This window comes from Staurois parvus, unplaced genomic scaffold, assembly GCF_062004578.1.
Source record: "Staurois parvus isolate SC_StPar_1 unplaced genomic scaffold, SC_StPar_1.0 ptg000023l, whole genome shotgun sequence".
Classification (NCBI taxonomy): Eukaryota; Metazoa; Chordata; class Amphibia; order Anura; family Ranidae; genus Staurois; species Staurois parvus.
The window spans coordinates 4,634,995-4,656,760 of NW_028317819.1; the positions used below are offsets into that span (position 1 = coordinate 4,634,995).

Sequence of the window (21,766 nt, forward strand, 5' to 3'; positions counted from 1 at the left end):
CAAGAATGCAATGAGAAGGAGAAATTATTGCTTTTACAGCCTTTATGGGTGTAAAAGCAATCAGTGTAAGAAAAAAAAAATCACCACTCCCCACAAGTAGTACAGTGTCACCATATGGTGACACTGTACTGCTAGGGTGACAGTATGTAAAAAAAACCAAAAACATAAATAATAATATAAAAATATAAAAAGGTAAAAAAATAAACTAATTTGGGTTATTTTTTACTAAAAAGATAATGGAATACATTTTGGCCAAGATTTACGATGAAATATTATTTATTTGCAAAATTGTATAAGAAAAACACTTTTTTTCAAAATTTTTGGACTTTTTCATTTACATAGCAAAAAAAAGAAAAATCCCAGTTGTGAATAAATACTACCAAAATAAAGCTTTATCTGTCTCAAAAAAGGCTAAAAAATTCATATGGGTACAGTGTTACAAGACCGCACAATTTTCATTCAAAGTGTGATAGCGCTGAAAGCTGAAAATTGGCCTGGACAGGAAGGGGGTAAAAGTGTTCGGACATGAAATGGTTAAGAGGTGATATCCTCTTATATACTTGCAGCTTTGTGACTTCAGTTGATTAGGGATTTGTGCGGTTTGATCTTACATACATCTGCCTACACTGCCACTGAAAACGAGATGCCATTTAACCACTTCCACCCTGCCCAATAGCAGAAGTACTGCTCCAGGGTGGCAGGGATGTGCAAAGTCACCTATACATACATGATTTTCATTACCGGGTAAGGGGCACATGTGTGCACGCTGCCATACCTGTGCTGCTATTGGCTGCTGAACATGTTAATCACCGGGTCTCGGCCGGGACTTGGCGATCATCGGTAGAGCTGACAGGGGAGAGACCTGTGTGTAAACAAAACAGGTCTCTCTCCTGTCAGCATAGACAAGTGCTTTGCATAGCAGAGAAATACAAAGCAGCACGTCTCCGTAGTAAAACGCACACACAGTTAACCCTTTAATCACCCCAGATGTTAACCTCTTCCTGCCCAGTGTCATTAGTACAGTGTCAGTGCTTCTTATTAGCACTGATCACTGTATTGGTGTCACTGGGGATGTCAGTGACACCAAGTCAGTTCCCCCCCAGCAGGGCCGTTGTTAGATATCACAGGGCCCTGAACAGCCTACCTGACAGGGCCCCCACCGCCAGATAAAATATCAAAATTATATTTATGGTAAGAATACACTAAAGACTTTATTATTGTACACAATCCCAACAAAATTCCTGTTAAATCCAAATGATAAAACTGTACTGAGTTAATAAATAAAGCTGTGTGTAATTGAGGTCTTGGGACTCATTCACATGGGTGCTGTGGCCTGTAGAATGTGAATCAGCACTTGGAACCGATTGCAGGCAACCTATGTTACACTATGGAAAAACTGCAGGTCCTAATGTTACAGGCATTTCGGTGCAGGTGTACAGCCCTGAACTCAGACAGTGAACATTCAGGGCCACTTCCCCACACCTGTCAGATTAAAACCTGTGTTCATACAGCTGCTATGTCCCCATAGCGTAACATGAGGCTTCAGGCACATGAACAAATTCCTCATTCATGCTGTACAGGCCAGAGGACCTGTGTGAATGGGGCATTTTTGACAATTTTTTTTCCTCAGCCCATTAATTTCAATGGACGGCCTAATGTGTGGGAACATACAAAAATACTGCAGACATATTATTTTAAAAGTGTGCTGCACCTAACCACTCAGTAGTGTGGTGCCATGCGTTTTGGTGGCTGTGAATGCATCTGTGTTTACTAGATGTGTGGAGGTGCAATTAAGTATTCATGGTGCCTGCGCACATCTGCAAAGGGCATTGCTTTTCTTTGCTGTGCAGGAAAATGCGTGCTCTTGCATGTGTTTCTGCATCACAAATGGTGTGAACAAGTCCTAAGGGCCGGTTCACACTATAGAAACGCAGTCTACATGTGTTCCATATGCGTTTTTGCATGTGTGTTTTTACGCTTTTTTAGCGCATTCTGGTGCATTTTTTCCATGTTCTAGTGCATTTTTTATGCATTCCAGTTAATTTTCCCCTCTTTTTTCTTCAATTTATTTAGGGACATGTGCGTTTTTGGTGCGTTTTGGTGTGTTTTTGATGCGTTTTACCGTGTTATAGTACAGTTCTGTGCAGAAAAAATGCAGCATATTCTACTTTTTTTCTGTAACTGGAACGCACTGGAACTGCAAGCACTGATGTGAACTATGACATTGACAACCATATAACCTACTTTTTGGATGCAGAAAAAAAGCAACTGAAACGCATGTAGTGTGAACTGGCCCTGAGGGCTGGTTCACAGTATAGAAACGCAGTCCCGATGCATTCCGGATGCGTTTTTGCATGCGCATATTTGGCGCTTTACGGTGCGTTTTTGACGTGTTCCAGCGCATTTTTTATGCATTTCAGTTCATTTTTTCCCCTCTCTGTTTCTTCGATTTAAATAGGGACACATGCATTCCAGTGCATTTTTGCTGCCTTCCAGTAAGTTCTGGTGTGTTTTACCGCATTCCAGTACAATTCTGTGCAGAAAAAATGCAGCCTGTTCTACTTTTTTCTGCAACTGGAACGCACTGGAACTGCAAGCAGTGATATGAACTATGACAGTGACAACCATATAGCCGACGTTCTGTGTGTGTTTTGGATGCAGAAAAATGAAACTAAAACGCATGTAGTGTGAACTGGCCCTCAAGGTTATTAGAGATAAAGGAACGGGACTGACCAGGAATTGTGAATGCAATCAGACTAGTGGTGAGGTTCAATTAGGAATCGTAATCGAGTTGCGGGGTGATATATAGAGCTCATGTACACTGCAGCTGATAAACTCATGTTTAGGAGCTGTTCAGTGTTTTTTTCAGTAGCCCCTGAACTCTCCCTAATGTTTTCCTATGTGTCCATGTACACATCTTCGTTTACAGTCGTTTACAGGCATTTGAGTTTACAGTCGTTTTTATTAATGCAGAAAACTTGCGTTCAGCAGTTGATTTTTATCAGCATTTCAAACGCAAAACGCTTGTAAACGCAGGAAATCGCGTTTATAAGCGTTTTGCTTCTGAAAATTTTTTTAACTCTTCCAGTTCCCGATGCTGTCCAGAGCCTTTTTTCATCATGAAAAATGCATGTAAAGCGTTTTCAAGGTACTCAGATGGACAAAACACTGAACACGCTTGTCACACATTGTAATGACCAATTCACACCTCAGACCTCTCCCACCCTTGGAAACAAAAGATAGGTTAATGACCATTCACACCTCAAATTCCTCATGAAGACCCCCTGCCAGGTGACCTTAATGACTCACTCCACCAGACACCTTTCCTTCCCTTGTAAACAATAGAAATGTTAATGATCAACTCACACTTGAGCTAATCTCAACACATACTGCTGTCTCTGCTTCTACTCTCTGTATTTCTCTGAAACAGTCTTAAATAGTTAATAATTTACCAATTTTCAGTGCATTCTGGGCATTTGGGAGGTTCTCCTGTGCTTATCTTTAAAAAACACTTCTAAACACAAAACGTACATAAACGCATTATGCAAACGCAGCTAAACAGATGTTTTTTAACCTACGTTTTCCAGCAGTCAGTTTCCATCGTTCAGAGGTGTCCTGTGTACATAGGGCCATAGATTTGCAAAGGGAAAAGGTGATGACAGTGGGGGAGGGGGTCAAGTTGTAAGGAAAGAAAGGTTTGTAGCAGTGAACAGAAAGTGGTCAGTCTGGGGGAGAGGAAAGAAACAAAGTTGCAATCAAATGTAAACAGAAGGAAACTTGAAAGTGTCAAACCTGTGGAGTAAAGCAGGAGCGCCTCTAACATCACAACACTGTGCCGCTGTGTCATAGAATGACAGGAGGCTAACAATGGAATTTAGCAGCTGCAGATGGGCTTGTCAGCTGCCTGGGCCCCCCCGTCTGCAGCTGATGGGGCCCCCTACAGGAGGGCCAGGGGTACCCCCTTATCAGCCCACCCAGTGTCAGAATGCCCACCGCAGTCCCGTTATAAGTCGCTGATCACCGCCATTACTAGTATAAAGAAAAAATAAAAACTCCAGTATACATACCGCCATTTGTAGACGCTATAACTGTCACGTAAACTAATTTTTTTTACTGGATATGTTTTATAGCAAAAAGACAAAAATATTGTTTTTTCAAAAATGTATTTTTTTGTTTATAGCGCAAAAAATAAAAAAAAACGCACAGGTGATCAAATACCACCAAAATAAAGCTCTATTTGTGGGGAAAATTAGATAAATGTAATCTATGTACAGCATTGCATGACCGCGCAATTGTCAGTTGAAGTAACGCAGTGACGTATCGCAAAAATGGCCTGGTAAGGAAGGGGGGGGGGGGTAAATCCTCTGGTGATCAAGTGGTTAATATTCGCAGCGCATATGTACAGCCCTCAGGGGCTGCATGCCCTACTTTAGGTAGGTGATTGATAAAGCCATGGCCCAGCTGCCTGCATTTACCAACCTGTGTGAACAAGCCCTAATGCTAGGTTCACCCCAGGGGCGGACTGACCATTCGAATACTCGGGCACTGCCCGAGGGCCCGGGGTCAGTAGGGGGCCCCATGAGATGCCCCTGGTACCTTTCATTGGCTTTTTTGGGTGTTGGGGAGGACACAGCGGCCCCATGATCCCCTATTGCCCGGGGGCCCCATGAGTTCTCAGTTCGCCCCTGGTTCACCCTTGTTGGGGGGCATTTCTATTGAGCACAGCATTCCATTTAAATGAATATGCTGCTGTACTCATGACGTGTGTGTGCTAATGTTCCATACAAGTGTAAACCTAGGCCAAAGGAATGAATGCAGCCAGTAAAGGGTGAGGTTCCAGCAATAATAGAGGGACCTTTATTGATCACGGGGTCAATTCGTGTTATATTACGATCTCGGCCTCGTCGCAGCCACTGAAGCCTGAGAACGTGTAGAAAAAAAAGTGCACGCGGTCAGAACAAGAAGGTAGCGACGTGTACGTGAGGGATCCACGCACTGCCGGCAGGGGGAGCTGCTCGTCTCTCCCGCTTTCTGTTATCCGGCCTGCGTAGTGAGCGGAGCACATAACCAGGAAGTGGAGAAGCGGAAGTGGAATCATCACCAACAACAACACGGAAAAATACAGAGACGCTGCAATCTCAGCTGTACCGTAGACATGAATAATAAAGGCGAGTATGGGCCTAGCGGGCTCCCGTGTGAGCGATACGGGGGGAGTGGAGGGAGAGGGTCACTATCATCGGTGTGCGGGTCGGGATGCTGAGCCGGGAATGCGGATTTGGGGTAGTAGGGGAGGGCCGCGTATGAAAGGCGGGGGCGAGAGCGGCATAGGCTGTTCGGAGCTCCTAGGCGTCCCGTAAGTGTACCGGAGTGCCGGGAGCTCGGGCTATGTGGCCCGGAGGGGGCTCCCAGCATGCCTTGCGGCCAACCGCCCCCGCATGGCTCACTACGTCCACCGCCGGGTAGGCCAGCTGTCCGGGGTGCTGCGCTGACACACATCCTGCACGGGCCATCGACGCCTCCCCGGGGGAGGACATCATAGTGAGATGTCCGCTCTGCTGCCGTTGGAGTAGAACGCTGGGATTGCCTGTGCACTTTACACCCATCGGCCATATCAGCGTGACTAGCCACCATAACCTGTGGAGGTATGGATGCTGCTAGACCTCTGAAGGCATGCTGTGGTATCTGGCACCAGGCCGTCAGCGGATGCCTTATGCTCTGTAAGATGTGAGGCCTTCATAGATCGGAATTGTTTTTCCAGCACATCCCACACATGATTGATTGGATTGAAATCTGAAGAATGTGAAGGCCAAGTCAACACCTCAAACGCATTGTATTTCTCAAACCTATTTGAATTAATCAGACCAGGCCAGCTTCTTCCATTTCTCTCTGGTCTAGTTCTGATACTCATGTGCCCATTGTAGGGGCTTTTGGCTATGGACACGGGCCAGCATAGACCCCTTGACCGGTCTGTGGTTATGCAGCCCCATACGCAGCAAACTGTGACGCACTGTGTGTACTGACACTTTTCTGTCAGCCAGAATTAAAGTGTTACTAAACCCAGGACCCTGCATTCACTATATCCGGGCTCCCACAGTACACAGAATATGGAAGAGCATTTCATGTAGTAAATCTAAACGGCTAAATACCTTTTCTCATCAGCCGTTAGAGCCATCTTGTGACTTCTGTCAGTGTCCTAAATGAAAATATCACATAAGCCATGGACTTTAAAGGCACTGCATAAACACATTAAAATGTTTCAACACTTTATTGAACATAAACATATATAAAACTGGTTATAACATATTGCATTACAATGTCTCACATAAAATGATCAGTGCTGAATCCAAATACCATCAAAGAACCCCAACTGTCATGCGTATTGCATAGCTCAGCACCTACTAGGTGGGGTGAACTTGGTGCATTAGTGGTAGCAGCACAACATTTTTTTTTTTTTTTTTTTTTTTTGTCGCTTCTTCAGGAGCTATGGGAAAGATTTATTGGCACAGAGGTGGCAGCAACAAATGCCCAGCAGCCTGCCAGAGACTGACCAATGAGGGGATCCCAATAGGACAGAAAGGTGCAGACACTGTGCACTCCCTGCTACATATGTGCAGGAACAATAAGGCTAGTATATGTTTTCCTAGTAACAAACACCTTCACCCAATCTTGGGAAAACAGTTAAGCATGCCTTAATCTCATCCATATAAATAGCACAAAAATGGGGTCCCGAGTTACCCAAATTGTTGGCAAAACAACCAGACTGTACTTCTTCCAAAATGAAGCATACATCATGGGCCCAGACTCTCCTGTGTAATCAGCTGGAACCTGCCAAATATCTGGCTATATGCTGTTAAGGGTTCCTTCCGAAGTTCACAAGCCTGTGGGCTGCCTTCAGTCCATGAGGTCCACCAATGCACTAAGTGAAGTTCACCAACGCACTACATGCATTAATAAACCTTGGACACACATGACCCTATCACTGGTTCATCAGTTTTCCTTGCTTGGATCTCTTTTTATCGGTCCTGATCGCTGCAGACTGGGAACATCCCACAAGCGCTGTAGTTTTGGAGATGCTCTGACCCCATTTCATTTTGGCCCTTGTCAAAGTCACTCAAATCCTTACGCTTGCCCATTCTGTCTTCTTTCAACACAAACGTCCAGGACATCATATTCCCTTGCTGCATAAAATACTCCACCCACTTTCAGATGGCATTGTAACAAGATTATCAATGTTCACTTTACCTGTTAGTGGTCATAATGTTATGGCTGATTAGTGTAATTGCCATGGTGACAGGTTTTTGTCTGCACCTGATCAACACTAATTACAGCAGGGCCACTTAGCAGTTGTTTCCTGGGTGCCCTGTTCACACCTTAACAGTGGCAAGATGAGCAGTGAATTGCAGACACAATGAATTGTTCTGCAGCGCATCAGATTCCACCACAGGTCACCACATCGAGACATACAGAAGAGTGTGGCAATCAATTGGGTTGTTGAATATAGATAATTCCTATCAGGAGAGAAATCAATCATTTATCAAAGTGTGTATGGCCACCATACAACTGGAGCAAACAGAATCTGCAGGATCTTTACATGCCAATCAATGAGCCGAGGTTCTCCCTGGTCTCTTGCTCCTCATTGGCTTAGATGCAGGAGCCATTTGCTTCAGCTGCTGTCAATCACAGCCAGTGACGAGGAGCAGGGCGTGGGACCGAGCCCCGTTTTGGGTGTCTTATCAGCGAGGATGTATGAGTACCCACAGAGCAAGATGCTTACTATGGAGGGGGGAGGATGGACCCCAGAAAAGGATTGGGGCTTCTCTGTGCAAAACCAATGCACAGAGCAGGTAAGTATGACATGTTTGTTGTAATAATGGAAAAAAAAAACAAGCTCCAATAACTAAAAGTGAGCAATCTAAAGCTAGAAGTTTGGTTACTATGCACAGTTTCTCCAGATCCCTTCTGCTCCAAATTTAGTAAATTCCCCCAAAAGTGAGTTTATCATAAGGCCCTTAATCTTTATGGCCAAGTGCTGATACATGAGAAATATGAAAATGAAGTAACAAAATGGTGTGGGTGGGCAAAATATTTAGGAATGGGTAAGCCTGATCTAAGGGATGAATTTATTATATGCATTTGCAAAAAAAAGAAGTGCTTTTTATTGGAATACATAGAAAAGCATCATAGAAGGAGATCTGCACTTTGAAACAAACCTGTTGGTATTCTGGTGACATATCTTATTCAACTTAGAAAAATGGCAAGGGAAGTTCTTATAGACATTTCTTGATGTCAGGATAATCCCTTTGCATTAGTGGCTCAGAAAAAGTATAAAAGTTGGAATTTGAGATTTCAGGTTGGAGGGTGAGCATTGCAGCCAGGAAATTAGGGACTTTAAATAGAGGTTGGTGATGGCAGTTTCGCTACTACCTAGGTTTTCTCTAAAGTGGTAATTCACAAACATGAAAGTTGGTACAATCTTTTGGACAGTTGTACCTGGTAATCCTGTCACAAAACCGCAAGATTAACTCTGGCACAAAAAAATAAAATAAAATGACCCTTTCAGTGCTCCTCCCCCTACAGCAAGGGTTGAATGCCCATAAATGGTTACTTTATTTATTTCAGGTACTTATATAGCACCGTCAATTTACACAGTGCTGTACATATATATATATAGTACATTTTCATCCATCTCTAACCCTCCAGTGGCGTACAATCTCTGTTCCCTAACTTACATTCGTACATGCTAGGGCCAATTTAGACAGGATTCAATTAACCTACCAGCATATCTTTGGAGTATGGGAGGAAACCAAAGTACCCCGAGGAAACCCACGCAGGCACAGGGAGAACGTGCAAACTCCAAGCAGGTGGTGCCGTGGCTGGGATTCAAACCAACAACCTTGGTACTGCCAGACGGAAGTGGTAACCATTTAGTCACTGTGCTGCCCATTACTTGTTACTTTGGCGACAAATGTGGCTTAATAAACCATAATTGTATCATATAAAAATATAATTTTGTTAAAAAATTTGTAGTTATTTAGCACACACTTTCTTATGTATAATTAAAACCAGCTAGGTGGTTTTGTCCACTCTATACATATTTAGGATACAGTCACAAGGTCGCTGTCTTACCCTTAATTTGAATATCTCTGATCAAAAAGGTAGTTTGGTGGAGGTTCCCCTAAATGGCTTGTAATATTGTTCCTACTGATCAGCCAGCATGTGAACAATTTTATTTGGCAGTTTACCGTAGCAGGGTCAACATCGCATGTATTGCCAAACTGAGTCCCTTGGGGAGACACCCTTTAAGGCACAGATTACGCTTTCAGTTTAATAGTCTTTTAACTTGTCCACCTGGCCAGTTGCCGTTCAAATTAGGTGCTTCAGTGTTATGGAGCTACTTGCTTAGGGCGGTATATTATTTGCCACATAGTGATTTACTACCAAGGGTGTTAAATACTAGTAGTTGCTTTGAGACTTCCTAAATGCTTTTTATCCCCCTCCACATCCTGTCAAAGCAAATCTGCGCCAAAGCACATTGAAATCGGTTGATGGTATTCAGATGACGATCACGGACATGTGCCAACACCTTGGCAGTCCCGAATAGTGTACCTCCAGCGGTAACAGAAGCAGTGACAGCAGGATTTGACAGATGATCTGTTCTCATGCTTGCACTTCTCTATACTATCCATCGGCACAATGCCACAGATCCTCCAGTCGAGAGCTGACAACACTGCTGCCATTTGACCAGAGATCGAAGATCCATGGTGTTCTATCAGGGCAATCCCACAGAATAATTAGGAGCACGTAAGTTGTCTTGGCTGTGGATTCATGTCTGCGGAAGCGCACTTATATTGACATAGTAGGGGACACAACTTCTTCAGCAGCAGGGATACAGTAGATTGCTTCCTACTAATGGAAACTTTTTCCCCAACTGTGGAGGCACATGTCCAGTATAGGTGGACGGCATTGTCCACATGAACTGATCTTGAGACTATATTCTGTCAGCATATGTGCAATAGGTCAACGTTATTTAAAGGAGCAGTACAACTAAAGCTGTTTTGGCTGTACTTCTGTGGATAATGGGAGTGCAGTTTGTTTTGCACTCCTGTGACCTGTTTTCAGCTGTCGGCTGATGTCACTCAGTTGGACCAGGCTGGCGAAAGATCCTGACTTCAAAGTCGAGATCCACCCCAGAGTCTGGAACGGCACCTGGCTCAGCATCTCAGCGAGCCACTGAGAGCTTGAGCCTGCTGCTCCCTCCCCTTCCACAGGGGGCGCATAGAGCAGCCAACGATGATTGACAGTCACTGCTGTCTGTTCGGAGCGGCTGTGAGAACTCAGCGGTCATGTGATCATTGAGTTCTCAACTTAGAGCCGGCTGGGGACAGATGCAGCATCAGACTGATGTTGCATCCACTTGGGTAAATATAAATTGGGGGGGGGGGGGAGTCCACACTTCATTTTTAACCATTAGTGGTAAAGGTAAAATGAATTTTATTGGGATTTTATGTGATAGACCAACACAAAGTGGCACATAATTGTGAAGTGGAAGGAAAATGATAAATGGTTTTCAAAATTTGTTTACAAATATCTGAAAAGTGTGGTGTGCATTTGTATTCAGCCCTCCTGAGCCAATACTTTGTAGAACCACCATTTGTTGCAATTACAGCTGCAAGACTTTTTGGGTATGTCTCTACCAGCTTTGCACATCTAGAGAGTGAAATGTTTGCCAAGTAATAATACATTTTTTGTCTAGTCCAGTGGTCTCCAAACTGCATCCCGTGGGCCGAATGAGGCCCTTTGCTTGCCTCTATCTGGCCCTCGGGGTACTATTCCTCCCACTGACACCAACAAGGGGGCGCCATTTCTTCCACTAGCACAAACTATGGGGCATTTTTCCTTCCACTGACGCCAATGATGGGGCACAATTCCTCCCACTGATATAAACAATTATGTACTATTCCTCCAACTAATAGCAAGGATGGGGCACTGTTCCCCAACTAATACTTATGACTTGACACTATTACTCCCACTGACTACAAGCACTGTAATTTTTTATTTTACTCTTACTGATGCTGGGACATTTTCTACTCCCACAGGGCATTATAGCCCTCCTAAAGTCTGAAGGACCGTAAACCGGCCATTTACTTAGAAAGTTTGGAGTTTTGCGTGGAATGTGACCGATTTGGCTATTTATTTCTCCACTTTTTTATGTTCTACCATTACAAACAAAAGAAACATGAGAATGCCTAAACATTTGTAATTGCAACAAATTTCTGGGTGAAGTGGTGCATTATCTGACAGAAATTCAGGGGTGCCAATATTTTTGGACATGATTGTAGATTGCTAATTGAATTGTTCAGTTGCTGGCTGATCAGTAAGGACAATATTAAAGGCCATTTATGGGAACCTCCACCAAACTACCTTTTTTGATATGAGATATTCAGATTAAGGGTGAGAAAGTGACCTTGTGGCTGTATCCTAAATATGTATAGAGTGTCCGACACCATCTAGCTGTTTTTAATGATACATAAGATGTAGTGGTGCACCAAAATGAAAATTTCTGGTGCTGAAACTGAAAATTCAGGATGCACTTGGCTGAAAACCGAAATGGGCATGTTTTTAAAATTGTATATATTTTTCAAATCCAATTTTTTTGGAAAAAAATATACTATAATGAAAAAAAAACCAAAAACACAATATATCCCAATTTTTTTTGTAAAATATGAAAGATCTTATGCCAAGTAAATAGATATCCAACATGTCATGCTTTAAAATTGCGCATGCTCGTGGAATGGTGCCTAACTACGGACTTAAAAATCTCCATGAGTGACGCCAGGGTGGATTTGATTTAAATCACTAGTGAAAAGGCTCGATTTAAGTCATATAATTTTTAAAGAGCAACTGTCATCTGTCCTGCAGCTGCTCCTCATCTGACCCGCTGTTTCACCGACAGTCCCATTCACTTTATTGGGATGGCCAGTGATGTGGCCAGTGACACAACAAGGTGAGAGACGTGGCGGCAGCAGGTGAGTGGATGCCCGCTAAAAGGTGCTGCCATGATGGATCTAGAATGACAGGTGCTCTTTAAATGTAAGGAATCCGACTCATTCTTGCTGGTAGTTAGAATCTTTAACCTCCTTGGCGGTATGATTCTTTCCGATTTTTTTTTTTTTTGTGCTGAAAGCGGTACCATTTTTTTGCATGGAAATATGTTTTTTTTGTTGTAGGCTGTAATTTTTAGGAATAACTCACTGAAATCTGTCCGAACAAGAGTCTATTAAACATTCTGGATATGATAAAATTTGAAACACGAAATCATAAATTATAATTTATTAAATAATCATAAAAAATAATATAATAAATTTAATTCAATAATATATAATCAAACCAAAAACACTGAAATTTGATCTACAGAGGTAAATTCGCACATCGCTGAGCAAAGTCGCAAAATCGTTTTCAGTGTCTGAGGAATTTCCCCACAAATCATTATCGCTCAATTCTGCAAGTGGTTCTGATTTACCATCGCTGGTCTAAAACCGCTTTTGATGTAAAGGGACGCTTTTTGGACGCCATGGACTTTAAGTTTCCAGGCAGAAAGAACAGTAAAAATGCAGGCAGGGCACAGGACAAAGCAGTACGGACAAAATGTATGTGAAATGCATTGAAATAGCAATGACAGCAAAAATGACATTTTTTAAAAAATTTAAATTTTCCGCCGGTGCCCGTACGTCCTGACGTCACGGACCAGAACACAGGAGCTGGATGCCGGCATCAGCTGGAGGAGATGGCCCGGGACGCTGCAGGGGACACATCGCGGGAGCGAAGGACAAGGTAAGTGCTGCAGGGACCCCCAGAACAGCGCCGCATGGTAAGCCCGAGTGTAGCTCGGGGTTACCGCTTTTGGTATAGAAATTTTACCCCAAGCTACACTCGGGAACACCGCTAAGGAGGTTAATATTTCCAAACCAAATGAAGGTTTCCTTTTTAGAATAATAAGCTGTCAGGTTAGTAAAACAGCGATATCTGAACCGATTTTAGGTAAATAGGTTAATCACACATAGCTGGAGAACTACTCAAATTCTTTTATTTCATGCTTCCTTTTTTTTTTTTTCTTTTTTCTCATGGTTACTGTGAAATTGTGTGAATGCATCAATGCAGTGCATGTTATCTCAGCTTGCACAACTTGGATTCATTGAATGAGTTTACCAAAAATGTAAATATTGCAGAATCTACAGCCTCATGCTACATAACGAAGCTGCATTTCATACTGAATAATCTAAATTAATAATGTATCTTAAATAGATATCTTAAATAGAAAACTATCTTTAGATATAGCTTTAAAACAAGCATTTTATAAAAATAAATTTGATAAACAAACCCCTTTTTTTTTTTTTTTTTTTTTTTTTTTTTTAAATTTTATTTTTAAATCATGGATTTTTATCCACCCTGAGTGACGCTTTACAAATTTCTACAGGTTACCAGTTTAAAGTTAGAGTAGGTCTAGCAGTAGAATTATTGCTCTTGCTCTGACGCCGTTACATGTGTGGGTGTGGCCTACGTATGTGTTCACCACTGCACGGAAGCATGGGGGACAGGGGCACTTTAAACTTTTTTTTTTTTTTTTTTTTTTTTTTTCTTTTTAAATTTTTTTACATTGTCCCATTTTTTACAATTTTTGTTTTGTTGTTTTTCATCCGTTTTTTTATTCCTTTCACAAGCAATGCAAACATCCCTTGTGATAGAAATAAGCATTGACAGGTTCTTTTTTATGGAGAGGTATGGGGTCAAAAAGACCCCACATTTCTCTACAATGTAAAGCATTAGATTATAAAAAAAAAATCAATCTAGTGCTTTAAAAAAAAAAGAAAAGAAAATATGGCCTTGTTTACAAGGCGCTGGAACCGGAAGTGACGTAATGATGTCACTCCGGCCCTCCAAGGGCATAGAGATGAGTGGAGGCCATCTTTCCTTCACTGATGTCTATGCCCAGCGTCAGGATTAATAGATGGGTTCTCGGGTAGGGCTGAGAACCACCGGGTGCAGCCACTGAAATGTCAGTGTATTCCTATATTATTATTTTTTTTTTTTTTTGGATTTTTAATACTTATTTATTATTATACAGTATTTAGCACCAGAAAGGTTTGCTCAGCGCTGTACATTATAGTTGGGGACAGAACATGAGACAATACAGTAACAAAACCATACACGAGGGGTTCGAGGGCCCTGCTCTTTCGAGCTTACAATCTAGGAGGGAGGGGAAAGTGGTACAGGAGGAAGTGGCTGTGGGGGAAGGAGTGGTAGGAGGAGTGGAGGAGATCGGCTGTTAGGTGAGGGTGGGGTAGGCTTCCCTGAAGAGATGGGTTTTCAGGGTGTGCCTAATGGTGAGGAGGGTAGGTGACAGTCTGATGGATTGGGGTAGTGAGTTCCAGAGGATGGGGGAAGTCCTGCAGTCGGGCGTGGGAGGTGGAGACCAGGGTGCTAGAAAGTAGGAGGTCTTGTGAGGAGTGAAGATTACGGGTTGGGTGGTATTTGGGTATCAGGTCGGTGAGGTAGTTTGGGGCCGCATTGTGAATGGCTTTGTATGTCAGTGTTAGTAGTTTGACGCCAAAGTAACCACTTACCTGCTTCAGCACTCTTGCTGAAGAATTTTTGTACATATCCTTTTTTTTTTTTGGTTCCTGTGACTGCAGTAAATGCAGTGAGGTGGCAGACCAGACATAATAGTGCGTGTGTTTCTTCCTTTTTTCTTTTATTTAAATGCCGGTAAAGTCTAGGGGTAGAGGAATTGGATATCATGCGTAATAGTCCTGCATTATACTTCATTACACCAAGTGCCCCACCACAAGGTTTTTTTTTTTTTGTTTTTTTTTTTTTTACAATTGAACGTTTCTGGACAGGTTTCTATTATTCACAGTTTTCGGTAGTATCGATTGAAGTTAGTGGTGCACCGAACTGAAAATTCTGGTGCTGAAACAAATGACTGAAAATTCAGAATGCATGTGGCCGAAAACCAAACCGAAATGTCTGCGTATGCAGTGGTGGGGAGGCTCCAATTTTTTGGGGTTTTTTTTTTTTTTTCTCTATGTATATTTTTATTTATTTTTAATTTTTTTATTGCTATCACACAGGGGACCAGTAGTCCCTTTATGTGATAGCATATGAGTGACAGGTCCTCTTTGTAGGGGGGTGGGGGGCAGTGTGTGCAAGGAGGGGGCAGGAGAGGAGTAGTGTATACAGTGAGGGAGCAGTGTATACCGAGAGGCTCCCTCACTGGCTGTCACTATATGCCGGTGATGATTTTTAAATGCACTTGCTGGCATTTTTTTTTCCTTCACTATAGCTCACAGAATTAGCGGTCACTATCCCCAGAGCTAAAGGAAACATTGTTTTTTTTTTAACTTGGGAAATAAACTAAAAGGAAACTGCTTCTTTTAGCTGGGGGGTACGTGACAGCTAATTCTGTGAGCTATAGTGAAGAAAAAACAGGCCAGTAATTACATTTAAAAACCAGAACTGACCTGTAGTGAAATCCAGTCACTGTATACACTCCTCTCCTGCCTTTCTCAGCCGTTTGACAGTGTCTGAAATAGCCTGTGTCAAATATACAGTTAGAAGTGCCTAACAGAGTGCCTCAGCTTATCGGGTAGGGGTTGTCCAGCACGTTAATTGCATCAAGAACAGGAGTTTCAGAAGCAGCTCAAGTTTAAAGCATGTGACACAGCTTGCAAACTGACAAACGCACTGATTTTCAGGCTTGTATTGCAAAGAATCTAGAGCTTATTTTCGCACTTGGAAATGTATGGAACATAGCTGAGAAATATAAAAAAAGAAGTGCCCCCAAGTTATTGCTGCTGTGTCAAAATAAAAATATCTCTGTAGTGTCTTACAGTAGAACTGTATAGATCTCAAATCTTACAACAGAACTAAACCCTCCTATCCTTTACATCCAAGGAAGCTGTTTGATCTGCAGTTGTCATTGTGCTGAACATGTGATCAGTTAGGACACCAGCCATTTGATGGGTTGACAGTTTAGCTGAGAGCACAAGCAAATGTGACAGCATTCCTAGCATGCCAGGAATGAAACCTGTTTTTTAATTCAATTTAGTTTAGTTCCACTTTAACTTGTTTTTGCCCAAGATTGTGAAGATGGGAGTTCATCTATTATGTATATTAACTAATTTCTGCTTTGCTTTAAGGCCTCGATCACATCTTGGTGCAGAGACATCAGGTTTTCTGCCCGCATTCTGCAAGGGCACAACAAAATCAATTCTCTATGTGCCCTGTTCACATCACAACACTAGTATCGTGTGCAGATTTTCTCTGTGCAGGAACCTGCAACATGTATAAAACTCATTGAAGCTCGCATGAAAACTGATGTCTCTGCAAGTGAAATCTGCGCGTCAGTCTCCATCAGTTATTCTGCACGTATGGTGTGAATGAGGCATTAAGCTGAAAACATTTTCTATAGCTTTAGTGAGGTAACTCTAATGAAGGATGTCCCACATTGTGCAGGCTGCTGAATCTTCATTACAGGGATGCCCCACCCTCTTCCTGCTGGTTAACTTCTGGCGCTGTGGGGGTTAAAAGTTTCAGGTCTTTTGTGAGGCTGCTGTGAAAAAGTTCCTGACCCTCCCCTTCCTCCATTGATAAATATTCTTTCCTTGCTTTCACTGCTTGTAACACAATCTTTGAATGGGGAAGAGAAACCTTGATCCATCAGAATTTCCCCTATTCAAAGATTGTGTCACATGCATTGAAAGCAATGAAAGAATGTTTCTCAGTGAAGAAGGGAGGAAGGGTCCTCATTGGGACCTTTTCCACAGCAGCTTCACAGAAGACCTGAGGCTATTAACTCCCTACTTCTCTGGAAGAGGAAGGGACATCCCAGCATGAAAATTTCTGCAGGATCCAGCTGCCTGCAGAATGGGAGACAAACTTCGTTATTGATAGGTGAGTTAGCTCAAAGCTTTAAAGATTTTTTTTTTTTTTTTTAAAGGACAAGTAGGACCAAAGCTCTCCTATGGATCACAAGAGTGCTCTCCTGTGACCCGTTTTCAGCTGAGACCGGGCTAAAGTTTGCTTTTGGCTGATGTCACTGAGTCCGTTTAGGCTCTGGAGAGATCTGACTTTAATGTGCCTAGCAGCGGGCTCAGCCTCTCAGCATGCCTGGGCCAGCCACTCCCGCCCCCTCCACAACCCGGTGCTCCAGTGAGCACGGAAAGGGCAGATCAGAGAGCGGTCACTAACCGCCACTGCTCTCTGCTCAGTGTAGACAGAGAACTGAGTGATCAACAGTCTTTGACTGCAATAAAAACCCAAAAAGTGTTCTAATCCATCTCCCCTCTGTCCAAAATTAAGAGTTTTAGCTTTAGTTGTATGTTATACTCTTCATTTTGTTTTGTACCGCTTGGGATTCAAGGAATGTGGAGAGTAGTCATTAGCTTGTGAAAATATTCTAGAGAACCTATAATATTCACTTTACTTGTCAGTGGATATGCAACTGCTTTGAGCATCTCAATAAACCTGTCACTAAGGACCATCTGTAAGTTACTTTTCATGGCTATCTCTTATTTAAGAAATGGAAAATTAACTGATCCCATGTGAAGTCATAGTGGCCATGACTGTGAGATCTGTAGAACTAAAAGGGTGCATATGTACTAATTAGATACTTTTTTTGTTCTTGGCTGGAGGGCGCACGCTCTCAGCACATATGTTCTTTAATAGAATGCAAATGTGTGACCGCTCGGCGTCTAGGCCCAGAAGCCGGGACGCCGCACATTTGCGTTCAGCCGGCACGAAGAGGTTAAAGGACAACCACTTTTGAGGGGGAAAAAATTATTATAAAAAATTTTTTTATTGCAACACAAGTCATATTGTAATTGAATGTTATTAAAAATTGCTTTTTCCTTTTCAATCTGCAGCACTGTAATTTTCTGTGCAATGCAATATGGCAATCTGGAGGCATTCTGTACACAGCTGGTGTAGAGAACTCCCCCAAGAACTATATTTTGCTGCTTGTGTGTTTGACTTACTGATTTTCCAAGAAGTCTGCACTAAGATGCAGGTCAGATTGTTCGCATCCCCTGGAATAAAAATGGCATTTTTGGTGAGATACTCCCATTTTCCTCATTAGAACCCTGCAGGTGGAGCAGCTGATTAATAATTATAAAATTTTGTCCATGTGCAAAGTGAATGTGAATGGAAGCAGACAAAGAAACAACAATTTCTTCAGAATAACAAAAAAGTTAGGAATCTGCAACAAAGTTTAAAATCCCTGCAATGTACATGGGGCATACTATTTGCTACTTGTCTAAGGAGGCTTGAAGTATGAACATTCTGTACAGAAACATTTCTCACAGCAACTGGATAGATTTCCAGTATATCTGCTTGTCAGTCTTGCAGGTGCACAGGCTTCAGGCAGTACACTGTCTACTTATACTATATTCTGCAGGGGGTTACCCAGAATTATGACTTTGGTTATCCTGACCTGAACTAAAGCATTTTCAGGGTAAGAACAGTGTTGAAGGGAATCAAGCTTGTGGTGTCTTCAAGCACTTATATGCTGGTCTTCAGACACCTATGTTAGACTTAAGAATGACCTCTGTAGAGCTTCTTGGAACTTAGGCCTAGGTTGTCCTTGAGGCCCTTCTGCTCAAGTTGAAATAAGCCACACCCACTCCAGGTGCAAAGGCCCACCTCCTGTCGCTCAGTTGTTACAGAATATGTAAACCCAACATCTCATATTCCGGATATGTGCTTGCTGTACCATGTACTTGTATGAAAACGTACTCTGTTCTGTATGTAATGCCTCCTTTGTGAAATCCTTAGTTTTTAATAATAAAGGAGAGGGATTGTCAAGAACACCGACCACACTAAGCAGAAGAGCACAGCATGGTCAGTTCTAGCTATGCTGGGAACTCGGTGTGCTCTCCAATGATCAGACTTGTCTTGACACCCCCTCCCCGTGCAGTCATTCACTGGGATGCTCAGTGTATTATGTGTTTATAATGTGTTTTTTTGGTTTTTTTTATCTATGCACAAATGTTTTGCCTTTCATTTCTATGTTAAACTGAATGGGTTGTTTTCCAAGGTGAGGGTTTACATACACTTTAAATGCCATTAAAGTGCTGGCATTTGACAGTTGAATGTCGGAGGTATAGCTTATGCCAGAGGAGGGTGCAGGATGATCTCGGCTTGAGCAGACCCCTTTTTCCAACATGGTTTAAAGGGTTCCATGCAGGCAGATGGATTGATATGAAGAATAACCCAGGTAGTTTTTTAGGCATATCAAGGGATCTGCATTTTATTACATTTGTTGCCTTGAAAAATGGTATAGGTCATATCAGGTTCAGTTTAAAGAAAATTAAATTAACCTTTAGATCAGTGTTTCACATTTCTAAACTGGGAATGAAATGTGATCTAAACAGCTTGAAGTAAGGTGCTCAGAGTTTGCTGAAAAATTTTAAAGCTGTCGCTCTGTATCTTGCTCTAACGATTACTTGTTGAAGCCAGAGGACACTAAGAATAGCAATAATATGTCGTTTGCTTTCTATAGCCTTAGAAAGCATCTAAAGAATGACCCAGACATGCAGATGTGAATATGCTTCATAAAGAACTTGTGTTATGACTCAGGGCTCCACTTTGACAGTGTTGGACAATAAAGATCTGCATGGTACTCTACTTTTGATCTTGTATGTTTCCTGGTGTTTTAATCTCAGAATCTAGGAATTGCCTGTAAGCCTAGATTTACATCACAGCCACTGTATTTAGCTCCTACTGCACTGTGTTTTAAATACAGCATGTTCCATTTTTCACAGCGACAATAGATTTTAGTTTATTGAATTGTCCTTGCATTGAGCAGTGCAATCCAGCTATGTGTTGTGAATTGGGTAGGAAATTAAATCTGTAGGCTGTACAAATTCATAAATATTCTTTCACCTTCTTATGAGCATCAGCTACAAACGTCATTCGAGTTTTCTTGCTTTAACTTGCTGGATTTTCTTTCTTGTATTTGCAACGTGCTTGTCCTTAGTTAACACAAGCAGAAAAAATCTAGGCAGAATGCCAGTCAAGTGTTTGCCCAGTTCAGTCATTTCATGCCCTTCCAGAGCACCATACATCTTGTGTTCTTGGTTAGGTTTGTACAGCATTAGGAAGTGCTGAGATTGCAGAACCTTGTGACTGTGCTATGTCATACTGCAGAAGCATCTCTGCTACTGGTTTCTTTAGCACTATAGGTTTTCTATAGTGAAAAATGAATGTATATTTCAATTCTCTTCCATGGCAGGAAAGCTGACATGGCATTTCCTAACAATAATTTTTGTGCCTTGTTTCTGACCTGAGATGTGGAATCCTTGCTGAATGGTTCTTTGCCAAGCAGCACATAGGTCCTCTGTGCTGCCTGAAGAAAAGCCTTGGGGGATAGATGTTCAAGTTTCTATGCACGCTACTTTCTCAACAACTGGCTTGCATTAATATGCTGTACAGGTGTCGCAGGCAAGATTAACAAGGAGTAAACAGCTATGTCCCATTGTTGAATAATCAGAATATTGCTTCTCCCTAGATATCTTGACCATACTGAAAAATAAAGGTCTCTTTTTTTATTTTAAGTTGGTTGTCTAGAAATAGAAGAGAGAATAAAAAGACAGTTGCTTATTAACTGGCATATAAACCTGCACAAAGAATATTTAATCTAGTTGCTGTGAACTCCTCCCCAAAATCTTTAACCACTTCCCACCCAGCCATTTCTATTCTACATGTAAAAACCATAATTTCTTTGAACCCCCAAACATATATTTAAAAAATTAAAATGATATATACTACAGTACTTAAAAAAAAATCTCTATAGGCGATGCTTTAAAAAGCCTTTACAGGTTACAAGTTTTATTACACGCAGGGTCTGTTGCTGAAATTATTGCTCTAGTATCTGGTGTGTTCATCTTTCATGCATGCGGGAGCAACACGTCTTCACCTTTTGCACATGAGTACCATGGGACAGGGGCACTTTTTTATTTATTTATTTTTTTTATTTTCAATTATTTAAAATTGTTTATTTTTTTAACGCTGTTATTGCTGTCACAAGGAATGTAAACATCCCTCGTGACAACAATCAACAGTGAAAGGTCCTCTTTACTGAGACATCTAGGGTCTATTAGAACCCATTTGTCTCCTCAAGTATGTCGTTCCTTCAGAGCGTGTTGGTGGCCGGCTCTCAAAAAGAGTGAATATCTCCTAAAAGGTGCAGGTTTAGGAGACATTAATTTTACCTACAGGAAAGCTTTATTATAAGCTTATCTGCAGGTAAAAGTTTAAAAAGAGTTTACTACCATTTTAAATTGATAGGTTTTTTTTTTTTTTTACAAAACTGTTTTATTGTAAAAGGAAAGTGCAAACATATTACAGCAGAAATGCATTGAGAACAATTGACATAGTAGGCATAGTACAATATAGATGAACATTAACAAATTGCACAACATCCAATGTAGGACAAAAGGGAAGAAGAAGCAAAACAAACTTAATTCAGTATTCATGGACTTCTGGGTTCGCGAGCTCTGGCTGAGCTGCGATGACGTCACTCCTGTACATGGGAGTCCTGGGCCATGGCACAGTGCTCTGAAGAAATGGCACGGGTACGCCATTCCTTCAGAGCGCATGAGCCAAATATCAAAACGGGCTGATATCTCCTAAACGGTTCATGTTTAGGAGATAATTTTACCTACAGGTAAGCTTTATTATAACCTTACCTGTAGGTAAAATTATTAAAGAA

The 21,766-nt window shown here is 41.8% G+C and overlaps 1 protein-coding gene across 1 annotated transcript in view; it reads left to right on the forward strand.

The window, feature by feature from the left end:
• The first annotated feature begins 5,020 nt into the window (after positions 1-5,020).
• Positions 5,021-21,766, forward strand: part of DAZAP2 (DAZ associated protein 2) — a 42,238-nt gene continuing 25,492 nt past the window's right edge. The window contains exon 1 of the mRNA XM_089692922.1: positions 5,021-5,168. Within this exon, the coding sequence (XP_089549048.1) occupies positions 5,156-5,168 (13 nt within the window). The 5' untranslated portion in view covers positions 5,021-5,155. The remainder of the gene's footprint in view (positions 5,169-21,766) is intronic.